At 37.2% G+C, this 16,364-nt stretch overlaps 1 protein-coding gene across 7 annotated transcripts in view; it reads right to left on the bottom strand.

Annotated features, from left to right (window-relative positions):
• rasa1a (RAS p21 protein activator (GTPase activating protein) 1a) overlaps positions 1-16,364 on the bottom strand; it is a 232,161-nt gene that overhangs the window by 73,382 nt on the left and 142,415 nt on the right. For all 7 annotated transcript variants that reach the window (XM_069890456.1, XM_069890428.1, XM_069890408.1 and 4 more), the window contains 4 exons: positions 16,285-16,363; positions 13,444-13,564; positions 9,382-9,538; positions 1,463-1,550 (listed from right to left, as the gene is read on the bottom strand). In XM_069890456.1, the coding sequence (XP_069746557.1) occupies positions 1,463-1,550; positions 9,382-9,538; positions 13,444-13,564; positions 16,285-16,363 (445 nt within the window). The remainder of the gene's footprint in view (positions 1-1,462; positions 1,551-9,381; positions 9,539-13,443; positions 13,565-16,284; position 16,364) is intronic.

Here is a 16,364-nt window from a genome sequence, read left to right as displayed (position 1 = left end):
ATGCTACCTCGTTAAATATATTTAAGACCACAAGAGAAAGGAACAGAATAAGGTCATTTAGCCCATCGAGTCTGCTCCACCATTCATATCATGGCTGATGTATTCTTCCTTTCAACCTCATTTTCCTGGCTTCTCCCCGTAACCTTTGACGCCCTTACTAGTCAAGATCTACCACACTGCATTAAATTTACCCAGTCTTGATCGCCACAACAGTCTATGGCCACGTATTCCACAGATTCAGCACCCTCTTGCTTAAGAAATTTCCCTCACTACTGTTCAAAAGCGACACCCTTTTATTCTGAGGCTGTGCCCTTTGGTCCTAAATACTCCAAGTACTGGAGACATCATCTACATAACAACTCTATCCAGCCTTTCAATTTTGGTATGTTTCAATGTGGTCCCTTTCGCCCCCCCCCCCCCCCCCCCCCCCACCATCCTTATAAACACTTGCAACAACAGGCCAAAACCATCAAACCCTTTCATCCCTGGGATCATTCTCATAAACCTCCTCCAATCCCACCACATCCGTCCTTGTATATGGAGATCAAAACTGCTCACAATGTTCCAAATGTGGTCTAACCAATGCCTTATAAAGCTTCAGCATTAAATCTTTTTCTTTTAACTTTTAGTCCTCTCAAAATGAATCCTAACATTGCATTTGCTTTCCTTACTACTGATACAGCCTTAGAGTTAACCTTTTGGGAATCTTCCACTCAGACACCCAAGCCCCTTCAGACCTCTGCTTTCTGAATCTTTTCACCATTTAGAAAATAGTCTACATTTTCTGTACACTGAATTCCAACTGTCACTTCTTTGCCCATTCTCTCAGCCTGCCCAAGTCAGGTCTATTCCGCTGACAAAACCATCACAAATTACCACTACATTTCCCTTCTCTCCTCCTTTTGAATGGCTGCCTGAACCACATTGACACAGTCAGGCTGTTCATCCCACTTTTGTCCACCTAACAATCAAGAATCTCTGACCTGTTGAATAAACTCTGTCACTTCTTCTTGAATACCCCTACCTGCATCACATGCAGTCACACCCTCATGTCACTGATCACAGACGAAATTTAAAGCTATTTATGAAAGATCTGGATAGATTTTTTGCATAATTCAAGAGTTAAGGGTTCTGGGGAAAGGAAAGAAGGTGAAGTTAAGTCCACTGCCAGATCAGCTATGATCTTATTGAATGGTGGAACAGGCTTGGAGGGCAGATAGCCTACTCCTGCTCTAATTACCTATGCTCTTATGTGTTTAAAGGAAAAGTTTAGATGGATATGGACCAAACGCAGACAAAAGGGATTACTTTGGTCAGGATGAACAAGTTGGGTCAAAGGCCTGTTTCCATGATAAGAGTTATGCAAGATTAATATATCGCTTTTATCTGAAAAGTGCAGTTAACTATGTACAATCGGAAAACTTCTGATTAATATGAAAGTGTCAATGTTAAAATTTTTTACCTGTGCTTGTTCTGGAGTTTCTGTTGCAAAATAGAAGATGTATTGGTCTTCACTAAAGTGCTGCACTACTATTTGGAAACAGTTTGGCCTACAGAAAAGAAAAACAAAATAAATTAATCCATGGATGGAGAGCCAAGCAATCACTGCTGGAAGCAAACTTCTCCAAATTTATTCTCAGGAAAACTGCAATAATTTACACATAACCCAAATCTTTAACAACTGTCTAAAGGTCCATATTTTGCCAACTGCTATATGTTTAGGAAACTTTATGCTATGCCAGTATTCCAAGTTCATAAATTAAAACTACTAGATTATGTATATTTACATAAATTAGGACAATACTTTTAAAGAAACAGAACAGGTGCAATGGGCTGAACAATATACTATTTGAATTCATGATTTTTTTTGGACTATTGGTGTTAAAATTAATACTCCAATACAGTTTTAATTCATTAAAAAATGTTACACATTACTGTTAACAGCAGACTTAGCAAGTTTCAAGAGAGCATGGAAAGCTGGGTCACAGTTTGCCAGAAGCAGCATGGGTATCTGCACCCAGTGAGCAAGATGCTGAATCCATCTGAACATCAAAACAATCTGATAGTGAGAATGGGAATTTTACTGATCATGAATAATAACACAGTGAGCTCTTTAGTTTTATTGTTTGAATTCCTGAAATTTAAATCCAGTACACCTTGATTTCACCTCTCCTTTGCTTCTTTTGATTTAAAGAAAACAGAAAAGATTGATTAGACTGGCTTTGGCACATTGTCTCATATAAAGCTACATTGAAAGAGCCATAGGATTAAGTTAGAATGGCTTTTTCATCACCAGTCACTGACACAATGAGCTGAGCCTACTCATGGCTGTGAATTCATGATTCTGAAGTGAGAAAATATATCATGACTTACTTTGATATGAATTCACATTTTCTAAATTTAAATAGTGGAATTTTAAGGTTAAATAACTTGTTAGGCTGACTAGGCTATTTGTTTTCTAATTCCATGCATCACACTGGCCTGATGACAAAGCTTATTATTCTTTGATGGGTTGCTCATTCAACTTCCTATCCAAATGCCTCTTAAATGTTATTGTTCCTAGCTCCTCTGAAAGTTCATTCCAGATACAAACTGATCTTTGTGTCGGAAAATACAAACCCTTCAGATCCCTTATCTCTCACCTTATACCTATGCCCTCCTCTACCATGCCATGAGAAGCAATCTCTAGCTATTTACCTATTGATGTCTCTCATAATTTTATCTACCTTTATCATGTCACCTCTCAGCTACCTTTACCAGAGAAAACAGATGCAGCCTATCCAATCGCTCCCTATTATTCAAACCAGGCAACATTCTTGTCAATCTTTTGTGGACTTTCTCTTGCTTAATCACATCCTTCCTATAGCATGGAAACCAGAACCACTCACAACACTCCAAATGCAGCCTAAACAAAAAATATGGCAGAACTATAAACATGTCATCCCAATGCTTACACTCTTTAAAATAAAATTCAATTAAGTTTGTGGCACACCATTTTCCACATGCAAAGCTATGCTATCCTTGGCCTTTCTAAATGCAAGTGAATCCTAACTCTCTGAATCCCTTTAGATTACTTTATCCACGCCTTAAATAAAGGCACAACATTAGTTATTCCTAATATTCTAATACTTCACCTGTAAATAAAAAATCTCAGCTCGGGCCCCAGTCAACTCCTCCTTGACTTCTCCTACACCTGGTTGGCCCAGGGATTTATCCGACTTCAAACATTTCAAGATCTCCAAAAACACTTACTTCATAATATTGATTTGCACCAGGATCTCAGTGTTCCTTTCCTGATTTTCAATGACCCTCTCCAAGGTAAATAAAGAAAAGTAGCATTCATTTAAGACCTCATTGATTTCAAGTGGCTCCACACTGATCTTTACAGGAATTACTCTCTCCCTTTTATTCTTGATGTAGATAGAAAATTTTAGGAGTCTCCTTTATCCTACCTGCCAAGGATACTGTAACTCACAGCCTCTTTTTGACCCACATTTTTTTTTAAATAGATTCCTACATCCTTTTTTGTTAGTGTTCTGGAATATTTATCAATTGATTTGAATTCCTCATGAAAGGGAGCTAGAACATAAAACATTACAGCACAGTACAGCCCTTGAACCTGCGCTGTTGGACAACCAATGTTAACCAACTCTACAACCATCCAATCCTTCTCTACCTCACACCTATAATCCTTTATTTTTCTGACATCCTTTCTACATCCATATGCCAATCTAAGAGTGCCAATTGCACCAGCCTCCACCAACATCCCCAGCAATGTATTCCAGACACCCACTTCTCTGTTAAAAAAATTAGCTTTGACATTTCCCTGAAAAGTCCCTTCAGTCACCTTAAACAGATGTCCCCTAGTATTTGCTATTGTTGCCCTAGAAAAAGAATGTCTGCCCTATCAAAGCCCTTCATAGTCTTACACACTTCCATTAAATCACCTCTTATCCTTCATCACTCCAAAGAGAAGGTATTCAACGAAGCAATGACCCAGACTAGACACAGACTGGGTGTTCAACTTGAGCACAGTTAGTATTGCATTTACATCTGGTCACCTCATTACAGGAATGATCTCGAAACTTTAAAGAGGGTGCATAGAAGATACTAGTATGTTGACTCTAATGGGGAACTTTGCTCTGTTCGCTGCATTAGTGGAATTCTCTCAGTGACAACACATTTAAATGACCTACCCCATTCCTAGGTCAATTTGTCCGTCCATGCTCTGGTGCATTGCCAAACTGAGACCACCCGCAAATTGAAGGAGCAATAACAAATATTCTTCCTGGGCATGGTCCAACCAAATGGCATTAACAGCAACTTCTCAGGTTTCCATTAGCCCCAATCATCTGACTCTCTCTTTTCCTATCTCTGTGTCACCTTTCCTCTATCTCCTCCCATTTGTCTCTCCTTCCCGACCTCTCAGGCTCCTTTCCTCCAGCTCTGCATTCTCAGAGCTACCCCTCTCCTGTAATAAATTCTAAGATTTTTCTCTCCTGCCTTTCTATCGACGTCCACCTATGACCTCTTGGCTACAGGCTTGTGTTCCACCCCTTGCCCCTTCTTCCCTCCTCCACCCACATTTTTATTCAGGTGTTTGCCTGCTTTTTGCTTATACCTTGATGAACAGCTCAGGCCTGAAATGTTAGTTATATATTTTTGCCTCCTATGGACAATGCGGGACTTGCTCATTTTCTCCAGCACTTTTACTTGCTTTCTAAGACCTGTTCCCCAATCCAGGCAACTTCCTGGTAATATCTTCCCTGCACCCTCTCTAAAGTCTTGAGATCCTTCCTGATATGAGATGACGAGAAATGAATGCAATACTGTAAGTGTGCTTCAGGCAGAGTTTTATAGACCTGGAACTTTATTTCATGACTCTTAAACTCAATCAAACTTATGAAAGTCAGCACATCTTGCATCTTCCTAGCCACCTTATCAACGTATGCTGCAACCTTGAAGGATGCATGGACTTGGACCTCAAAATCATTTTGTTCCTCCACACTAAGAATCCTGTGACTAACAATATATTCCACCTTCGTTTTACCTTTCAAAGTGCATTACTTGACACTTTTCCAGATTGAACTCCACCTGCTACCAACCCTGAATTCTGTCTGTATCGTGTTGTAACCTACAACAACCTTGTACCCTATCCACAATACTTCCCACCTTCATGTCATCTACAAACACTAATGCGCTCATCCACTTCTTCATCCAAGTCATTTACAAAAATCAAAGAGCAGTGATCCCAGAACAAATCCCTGCAGAATGCCACTAGTTACTGACCTCCAGACAGAATATGTTCTATCTACTGCTGCCTTCTGTTGGCAAGCCAATTCCAAATCCACCAGCCAAGTTTCCATAGACTCATGACTTTCTGAACCAATGATGCCTTACTAAAATGCCTTGGTCAATCACTTCTTTTAGTTCAGTCAGAAAGCTTGCAAAGACTGATACAATGTTGTTGGGTGAGAGCAGGATCAGTGTGGGGACCAATAGAGCACTGTCAGGGGAGAGCTTGGCATTGAAATCAATGTGTGTCTGAAACAGGACCATGGGAAGAGAACAGGGGAGTGGGATCAGTGTGGAGATAGATACAGTGCTGTCAGAGGAGAACAGGGGAGTGGGATCAGTGTGGAGATAGATACAGTGCTGTCAGAGGAGAGCAGGGCAGTGGGATCAGTGTGGGGACTGATTCAGCACTATCAGTGTTATACAAGCTATATCTGTTTCAACTTACGATGAGTTTGTCGGAACGTAACCCTATCTTATGTTGAGGAGCTCCTGTATTCCCAAGACTATGCTTCTCTAAAAGGTTATAAACTCTGTCCCTTCTCTCCAATAGTTTTCCCATCACTGATGTAAAAATCGCTGGTCTATAATTCCAAGGATTCTCCCACCTATCTTTCTTAAACAAGAGAACAACATTTGCCCCTCTCCAGTCCTCCAGTATTTCCCGCCCTGCCCCCCTCCTCCCAACCTATGGCCAAGATGACGCAAAAATAATTGCCAAATCCTCAGCAATCTTTTCCTTCACTTTCTGTACTAACAAGATACATCCCATCTAGTCCCAGGAAATATCTATCTACATGCCTTTAAGCAGTTGCTGGATTTTTTTCTCATCCTTGATATGCTCCAGCATATTAGCTTGTTCTACAATGACCTCACATTCATCAGGGTTTCTCTCTCCCTGTGTTCACTGAAGCAACTTATTCATTTAGGACCGCCCTACATCCTCCAGACACATTTCTCCCTTTATCCCTAGTGGCCTTCATCTCACTCTAGTCATGCTCTTGTTCATCATGTACATGTACAATGTCTTAGGGGTTTCTTCAATTCATTTAACCAAGTAAGGTCTTCTCATGCCTTCTTCTACTCCTCCTTAGTCAATATGATCATGGCCTTATATGAGATGACTTAAGAATCCTATTTCTATTTTCTCTCCATTCAACTTGATCCCTTTAGCCATTAGGCTAAACATCCAATTCCTTTTGTGAAATGCCAACTTTGAGGCAGGAAATTTCACATTTACGACTCTAAGTGAAGAAAGCAGGGAATTTCACATTTACGACTCTTAAGTTAAGACGTTTCTCCTGATATCAGGCCTAAATGGCCCAGCCCTTATATGTAAACAGTGTCCTCTTGTTCGAGATTTCCCCAACATCAAGAATATTTTTCCTGCATCTGACTGGTTTAGTCCTGTCAGAATTTTATATGATTCAATGAGATCTCCTCAATCTTCTAATCTCCAAAGAGTGCAACCCTGGTCCATCTAGTCTTTTTCATGTGTCAGCTCAATGGTCAGTCTAGTCAATATTAGTAAAGTTAAGATCTTCTTCTATTACAACCCTATATAATATACATATGCACCAAAATTCTTACTTGCTACAGCTGATTTCACTACATATATGCCCCTTTAATTCCCATCGACTACTGGGAAGCCAGAGCATGCTAGCCATCTTCAGCAAAATTAAATGGAGAGCATTAGAAAAATACTTGGTGCAGCAGATGACAGTTTTACATTGTTCTTGTGCAAGAAAGATAGGCTATTTCTTTTCTGTAAACTTGTGGTCGAGACACAGAAAAATAATTTTTAAATTCATTAATATTTATAAATTATACAAAAATTGGCTCTTCAGTCCAAGTCATCCATGCTGAACAAAATGCTAATTGCGCTTGCCTGCATTTATCCCACATACCTCCAAATTGTTCCTATCTATACTCCTATCTATACAAATTTTAATTTTAAACAAAGTAATTGTACCTTCCCTCAGATCCCCTTTAAATCACACTCACCTCAGATCTTCTAGTTTTAGGTTTCCCTACCCAAGGAAAAAGAACAATCTATCTAAATATGCCCCTCACAATTCTATAAGCCTCTATAAAAATCATCCCTCGACCCCATTTGGTCCAGGAACAATAGTCACAGCCTATTCAATCTCTCCAAAATACAAATCAAATACCAAAACAATACTGAATTTTAATAATATATAGAAATGTATATCTCAAAACCAATTCATTAGAATAATGTATATGTAACCAATATGTTGTAGTTGAACTTTTCAAAACAAAATATATTTAAAATCTTAAACTACCTAAAGTATAAGCCATTTTAATTTTTTTTGCATTCTATGTACATTGCTGTTTTGTTCTTATCACAAAAAATCTAACCATTTGGGCAGAATAGGCTTCCCTCATTCAGGACCAACCTTTATAATCCACACATTTGTTTGAGTAAACTGTTTTAACAATGGATTAGAAATTCTACTACACCTAAAAGATAGATAGGTTGTGCAGCAAGAGGATCAATGATAACTTTGGCCAAATCTTTCATTTCAGTCACCCAGCTGTAGAAAAGACATCACTAAACTGGGAAATTATTCTCAAGTATATCACCAAGACTGGTAGGCTTGAATTATGAGAGGCTGGATCCACTTGGACTTTTCTCCCTTGAGTGCAGGAGGCTAAATGGGGTCCTCAGCAGTTTATAAAATCTCAAGGGGCATTGATAAGGTGAAAAGACAGTCTTTTTCCTGGGTGAGGAAATCCAAAACCAAGGGGCATAGATTTAAGATGAGAGGGGAAGAATTTAAATAGGGACTTGATAGCATAGAAAGTGGGGATATATGGAATGAGCAATCGGGATGGTAAAGGCAAAACTTTATGACGGCATGTTTCCATTTCCAATATTGATTGCAGTGAAATATGTATTGCACATATTTGGTAATGAATACGTGCTGTCCAATGTTATAGGGATGGGGATTTATGGGGTTACGGTATAAGGGAAAAAAGTCATTATTTCTGAAAGCTAGGCCTCTTTGAGCTTTTGCAGAGGTGGATAGATTGGAGATTTATTGTGTGTTTTTGGTCTATAACTCAGACAAGAACATCTTGTACTGCGGCCAGGAAAGAGAAGACACAAAATGAAAAAAAGCCATTGTGCCGAGAACTGAGAAGTGTGATAAGTGACAGGAATAATTTTTGGGTCAAAGGCTTATTGAATAGAGGTAAGATACAACACAATTGAAGGCCATGGACTTCTCTGACAGGGTTCCCAATCAATGAACTTTCCTTGGATAATGCCATCCAAGTTCCCTGCAGTGCCCCTAAAAAGGTGAGTCACATCAAGAAGTGGCTAGTTAACTATAGTGACATGGAACAACCACAAACAGACGGGGAATAAACTATATTAAACTGAGAAAGCAGATTGGTCAATTGTTATTTTAGATCATTATTTCTAGATTTTTATTCTCAACTGGACTGTATAGCTCCAAGCTCTACTCCTTCAAAAAAGGAAGCATTTTCAAAACCGTCAAGCCACATTTAAATTTTATATGTTTAAATGAGTTTAATACAAGTAATTTTTGGTTGTGAGGATAGTACTGGTAGTAATGTGGTATGAAAGATATCCCTGAAGGAGTTTCAGAAAGTGAGAAAGCTTCCTGATCTTGACTAATCCAATATTTCTGTGGAAATGAAAATAAGTAAAATTGAAATCTGTAAATTGAACCTCTTTATTCATTTTAATGATTAATTTACACCCTTTCTTAAGAGATGAAGCATTACACTGTGGATTTGCAGCCCATTATTAGCATACATTTTATTTTAAACCAAAGCAGGTAAAGTGTTGGAGGGGGGACAAAGAAACATTAGCTTGTGTAGATAAATCAAGTGGATTGATGCCAAACACCCATTAGTGTTATTTAGATAAAAACTTGACGCACAAGGCATAATCAAAAGAATATCTGAAGTTACATGAAGGAAGATTTTCCAACAAATACCATAGATATTTAAATGAACATGGGAAAACAATGGAAATGTTAAAAACATTTTGTACAGAGACTTTTTGAAAAGATAAAATTTCATAATCATTTTCACCTGCCAAATAGACTGTCATGAACTCCATACACAGTACAAACACTGAGATCAATTAATCCTTTTGGCTTTGTGGCTCTCTTTTCACTTTCAAAATAGATTAGCTGGGAGTCATTCCCTTCCAAAATGAAGTACAAGTTTTTCCATCGTTTACTTTTGCCTGGAATACACAACATTCAAGATTTGTGCAATCTTATAGAAAAATATAAATGAACATTTCACAATACACGTCAGCATTAATTATGGTATCACAATGTAGGTGGATTTTACTAATTTGGCAGTACCATACTCAAATTGAGTCTTTTTTTTCCCCAAAGAATCAATAAAAAGGCAGAAAAATAAATCATTTAGAAATATTACAATTAGGCATTAAAATTTAGTGTCATACAGCTAAATTACATAAAATTTCCAAGTAAGAGTTAGATTAACCAGGGATATACCAAGCATTTTATGCCCCAAATATGTGAAAGGAAACAGCTGTGGAGCACATACACCATATTCTAGTTGGATGTTGAACACCATGCATCATAATCTATCTTCATGGGAAAATAAATTTTTCCCAAATTTTCTCATTAAAAGATCCTCTAATAAGAAATGCACCTTATCCAGTTAAACAATATCTTTCCTATAGCTTGGCAACCAGAATTGCACACAATATGTCAGAAGATCTCAGAAAGGAATAAAAATAATAGAGGAGTTTCCCTGGGTCATTTTAACCACTAATATTGACTGGGCCCCCAATAAGAGTAAAAGGTTTGGATGATGGACCATTTGTTGAATGTGTCCAAGAAAGTTTCCTTGATTACTACATAGAGATTGAAGGGTACAACACTGGATCTCCTATTAAAGAGCAAGATAAGGTTACCGACTAGTGTACCAAATACAAGTGCGAGTGTACAAAAATACAATGAAAATTTTGCTTTCTGTGTTATCCATGTAAGTTAACCCATACTTAAAGTATAATAGGATGTGCAACAATAAAACAAATTGCAAGACATAGGACAAAGTACTGGACATAGAGAAAAGTACAGTTAAACAATGAAGGGAAATCATCTTTTACTAATGAAATGTCCATTCAAGAGTCTGATAACAGCAGCAAAGAAACTGTTTGTAAATCTGGAGCTTCGTTTCAAGCTCGTGCATTTTCTGCCAGCCAGAAGTGATTGGGGAGGGATGGGTGTAGAAGGTAATGCGACTAGGATGGGATGGGTCCTTTAACACATTTATACTCAATGAAGGATTAGTTTGATCCAGAGGCTGTCTGTCAGATTTTACTCTCTCACTTATTGAAAGTTTCCCACTTGCCACCTGTCCACTTGCCTGCAAACATCCTTTCCCAATCAATCTCTTCAGGTTGCTGCAATTAAAGACCCTGACTTGCTCACAAGTACTTTCTTATTTAATTCTGACAAACCAGAACAAGACATGCAGAGGAGGTGGTCAAACCATTATGAGAATTGTAGAAGAGAAAGACCCAGGTGCTTAGTTCTGTGAAAGCGGAGATTCTGGTGGACAAGGTAGCATGTTTACTTTCATTGGGCAAGATATGGCGTACAGAAGTTGGGATACCATGAAACAGTTGTACAAGTTGCAGGTAAAACCACAATTGGAGTATGGTTGCCCAGGTGAAAGAAGATGTTATCAATATTGAAGAGATGCTGAAGAAATTCAACAGGACATTATCTGGTCTTGAAGGCTTGAGTTGCTGGGAAAGGCTCAGTCTTTTTTTTAACTGAGTGGTGAACTTACAAAATGTATACAAAATGATATTGAGGGGCAAGGATAAAATGAATGCTCCATCTTTTTCCTAGGGGACCCAATTCTAAAACTAGAGGGTATACTTATAAGGTGAGGGGAAAGGCGAAGGATTTAAAAGGGATCTGAAGGGAAACTCTTTCACACAAGAGAATAGTCCATATCTGGAAGGAGCTGCCTGAAGATATAGAAAATATTTTGAGAGATCTATCTGGATTTCCTCACTTGTCAGGAAGGTGCAACAGCAAATAAACTTCCTGAGAAGACCAAGGTGGACAGGCTACTGACCACTGTCCTATCAACTTTTTAGATTGTCCTGGCCAGCTGCTTCGCAACGCTGTAGAGAACAGAATCAAAGGTCAATTCACAGGACCAAAAGAGTGGCAGAGATGATCATAGGGGTCTCCCTACCATCCATCAACATGATCTACCGGGATCGTTGTTGAAGAGGGCTCACAAAATGACGGAGGACCTATACCATACAGCATGGAGCATCTTTCAGCTACTCCCATTGGGAAAGCGATACAGGAGCATCAGAGTCAGCACATCCAGGCTGAGAAACAGCTTCTTCCCAGGGGCAATAAGACTGTTGAATGATTGAATGAATGATACAAATTTTCCAAGACTCTCCTATTTATTAAAGAATTTTTATATATAAATATTCGTACTGCATATATATCATTTGTCTGCATCTGTGCTATGACTGGATATCTATTTGCATGTTTTTGCACTGAGGACCAGAGAACACTATTTTATTGGGTTGAAGTTGTAGAATCAGGTGATAACAAACTTGAACTTGATAGGATGGGTTTAGAACAATATGGACTAGCACAGAATATCAACTTGGTCACATAGACAAATTAGGTTTGTTAGAAGAAACATAGAAGGGACTGAAAGGTGATAAGACCTCTGGACCTAATGATCTACATCCCAAGGATGGAGTATGTAGAGAGTTAATACAAAGAGAACACGATGGATAAGGGATTTTACTTGAGCCTTGATAACTGCAGAGATCTGAGACATTAATTTACTTACCTTTTCTCCAATGCAGGGTGTATGGGGTGAAAGAGACTTAATCCTTAACATGTTAAATTTCAATATACATAAAAATTAATTTAATTCCTCAGACTACACAAAACATCACAAATCTTGGACTAAATATAATCTGAATAAATGCTGAAAGAATTGTTATTAGAAAACATTTTACAAATTTGAACTATTGGAAAATTACACTTTAGGTGATAAATGGAATAATTTCATCAGTTAAAACAGAAAATGCTTGAGATACTCAGGATATCAGGCAGAATATGCAGAGAGAGAAACAAACAATGTTTCAGGCAAATGGTCTGTCATTATTCAGGGTGATTCATCATCTTGAAAAAATGGTTCTTTCTATTGATGCTGCATGACTGGGTAAATTTTTTCCAAGCATTTTCTGCTTTTATTTTCAGGTTTTATGCATCTGCAATACTTTGATTCACATTCTGGAAACTTGTATGGAAACTGTGATCTATAGGGAGAGATGTACAAGTATTCTTGACTTTAAAAAGATAGGTATCCTCAAACCAATTATGAAAGTATGAGCCAAACATATATAACACTAAAACAGAATGGAAAGCTTTCAGAGAATGATCCATGTTGCAGTCATGGGATGCTCATCTTGAATTAAAAAGATTTATGTGTTATGATGTTTTCTGAAACCTTGGCTAACTTACTTTAGGGAAGTCAAAACTAAATTTCTATGTTTTTTCACCCAATTTGTTAATCAAATCATTCCCGAGAGACTATGATTCTGTAGCATCAGAATTACAGAGAGGTACAGCACAGAAACAGGCCCTCCAACCCAGAGTCTACACTGATCATCATTTACTTATTGGCACCAAAACTTTATTAATTAATTTTCATTCTCACTGACTTCTCCCAAATTTTCCATTCATTAATGCATACGGGGCAATTTATGGTGGTCAATTAACTACCAACCAGTGTAACACTGGGAAAAGAGAGAAAACCAAATGACCAAGAGCAAATCCAAGCAGTCACAGGGTGACAAACTTCTGTGTTTAGATCAAAGAGTGTGAAAATCCTACCAGTTTTATCTTTTTCCTGATTTCAGTTGACATTTCAAATTAATATTTTTTCTCAAGCAAAGTAAGGGGCTAAATCATTAGATATTGTATCCAGTTTTGTATTTATGAATTCAATGTGAAAGATAATTTCTTTCAAGCCTATCTGATCAAAAAAATTCTGTAGCAGAATGATTAAAGCTAAATTAGGATAAATATGAACAATCTCTTGAAATTGTTTCCTTACTCTTTTTCCAGAGGTAGCCATCCTTCACTATATTCTTATAAAGTGCATCCTTTGGCTTGCGCCGGATTGTATTGTATATTTCTCTACCATCAACAGAATCATCGAGAACTTGCTCTTGATTCTAAAATAAATTAAAATCTTTCATTAGCTGTATCATTTCATTTCCAATTTTTTCCACAAATTACAATTTTGAAACAACAAAAGACTAAAACAAAACTTTGAATACCAGCCCCAACATCTGAATACTCAATAAATCAGTCAACATAACAGGGCAATTACATGACTTTCAATTCAACTTTATTCCTAAGATACTAGAACTGTTAGACCACAATTAGACTCACTATATTCATCAAACAGCAGCAGTTCTTTAATTTAAAACAAGCACCAATAGCACCTCCTTAAATCTGCTTTACTCTTCAGTATAAAAACTGAACCAGACCACCTGCAATTTGTTTTTTCAGATGAATTTTCACTGAAGTTAAGTGAGCAAACTCAAAGTGTGCAATTCAGAACAAAGACTATGAAACAAGAAAATCTAGACATAAAAATACAAACCTTGATCATGCCATTTGATTTTCTATTGCTACTGCATTGAATGAAAATTGTGGGATGAACTTTTAGATTGTAATCCTAAACACTTTTTTTGGTGAGTGTTGCCTCACATACTGAAAGGCTGGTGGGAAGTTATACTTTTACCATACTTACATTTGTGAAGTTATAATTGTTTTTATTAATGAGTGACAACTTTGAATTTGGGGGGGGTCTTTTGACCTGAAGAGCATCTGAATATGATTTTCCCTGAAACAAACTTTCAGTGATCGTACATTTGAGGTTATGTATTTACGAGTTTACAAATAGTTGAGATGCTTATTGATTGCTTTGGTTCACTTCATGCTTAATTGTGAGTGCAGGAACTTACATTTGTTCAATAATAACTGGCTAGTATTATTACAGTCCAAAACAGGAAAATTAATATTGAAAAACTGGAAAATAACAAATATATTTCAAAGAAGAAGGTATGGATAACATTCTAGAAATGCAAAATCTACTGAAAAGAGAAATTGAAGGAAATGTGAATGAGTAAATAAAAAAGCTGCCAAAATTAATGTGTCTGAATGCTGATAATCTGAATCCCATAGTACTAAGAGAGTATGCAAATAGTGACATTGGATGTCATCTTCCAAAATTCTATTGATTATGGAACAAGTTATGCAGATTGGAGAATGACAACTCCTTTTTAAAAGAGAAGAGAGGAAACAAACCAGTTAACCTACTATCAGTCAAAGGCAAAAGCAGAGTACAGGTACACGATCCTTTATCTGGACATCTAAAAACCAGAAAGCTCCAAAATCTGGTAAGTGGAGAGTGAGGTGGCCGGCGCTTGGGGGAGTTGGAATGGTGAGGAAACAGGTCTACGAAGTGCCTTGTGTGCTATCTACAATGAATGTGACATTGTATTTGACAACCTTAATGAGAATGAAACTAGTAGTTTAGAAACAGAATTAGTGGATGTAGTGTCTTAGGATTTTCAGGCAACATTAGATAAAGACCTAGACAAAAGGTTACAATTGAAGGATATATATCTTGGCCTAGATTTAAAAAATAGTTGACAGACAAGAAAAAGAATAGGAATGAGTCTTTATCAAAGTGAGACAGAATGGTGTTTGGGCCTCAACAATTAAAAATATATGCAAATGATTTAGATGAGGGATCCATACATTAGCAATACTGGATCCTACTGGGTCAGATCAATAGCAGTAAGAATGGATACAATAGAAGAACAGGATACAATAGATGAAATGAAGATATATTAGGATATACTGATATATGAAAGGACCTGGGTGTTCTTATATACCAATCATCAAAACAAACAAGCTGTTGCAGCAAGCAATTGAGGCAAATTGTATGCCTTAGAACCTGTTGTTATTGTAGCCTTGAGTTACAGGAGCAAGGACGTTTTGTTACAATAACAACAGGTATAGCACACACAATTTTAATCTCACCTAAAATAATCTGCATGGCTTCAAGGGAGAAATGCAAAGGCTCAACAGACTGATTCCTGTTATACAAGGCAAGATTATATGGAGTAGACTTGTATTCACTCCAGCTTAAAAAAAAATGAGTGGGGATCCAACAAAACATACAGAATACTGACAGGGCAACATCGATTCTATAGATGGTGAATGTTTCCACTGTCTAATGACCCAGATCCAGGGTTAACAATTTCAAGATATGAGCAAAGTCAGCAAGAAATGAGATGAAGAAATACTTCAGAATGGAGTAGAAGATACTGAATTCTCTATCAAAGAAAGCAGTGGAAGCTAAGGTTCTGAACACATTTAAGAAAGAGGCAGAGATTTCTAGACACAAAAAGTATATGATAATTGAGCAGCAATATGATATTAAAACAGGGACCAACAAGATTGTACTAAATGGCAAAGCAGGAACAAATATTCAAACACCCTACACCTGTTCCAATTTTCTCTTTCTGCAATGGGTTCTTAAATTGTAACAATTTTTTCTTCTAAGATGTAACATATTCAGAATCTTTTTTTAAAATCTTTAAAGGTGTTCATTACACCAATATTAAGTAATTGCCCAATCGTAGAAATTGTAACTATCAGACTCCAAAATCCATGGACTGCATCTAATATTATGTATTATATGTATTTTATGGAAATATTAAAATCCAAAGTTTATAATTTTTTTTAAAAACGTTAGAAATAAACATTAGAATGAATATATATTGCTCCACTTATACTCTGTTAATACATATTTAAACAAGTCTAGTGACAAGGTCAGATAAAATTAAAGATGAAAATTTATTACATCTTAACTCACCAGCAGGGGGACAGGATTTTCAAGATAATAACCTTCAACAATCTGCTCCTTCCTATAGTGCTCAATGATTTCTTCTATGC

The sequence above is a fragment of the Narcine bancroftii genome, chromosome 1 (assembly GCF_036971445.1).
Source record: "Narcine bancroftii isolate sNarBan1 chromosome 1, sNarBan1.hap1, whole genome shotgun sequence".
Classification (NCBI taxonomy): domain Eukaryota; kingdom Metazoa; phylum Chordata; class Chondrichthyes; order Torpediniformes; family Narcinidae; genus Narcine; species Narcine bancroftii.
Note: the sequence above shows the minus strand (reverse complement) of the source record. Positions and strands in the feature narration are given on the sequence as shown.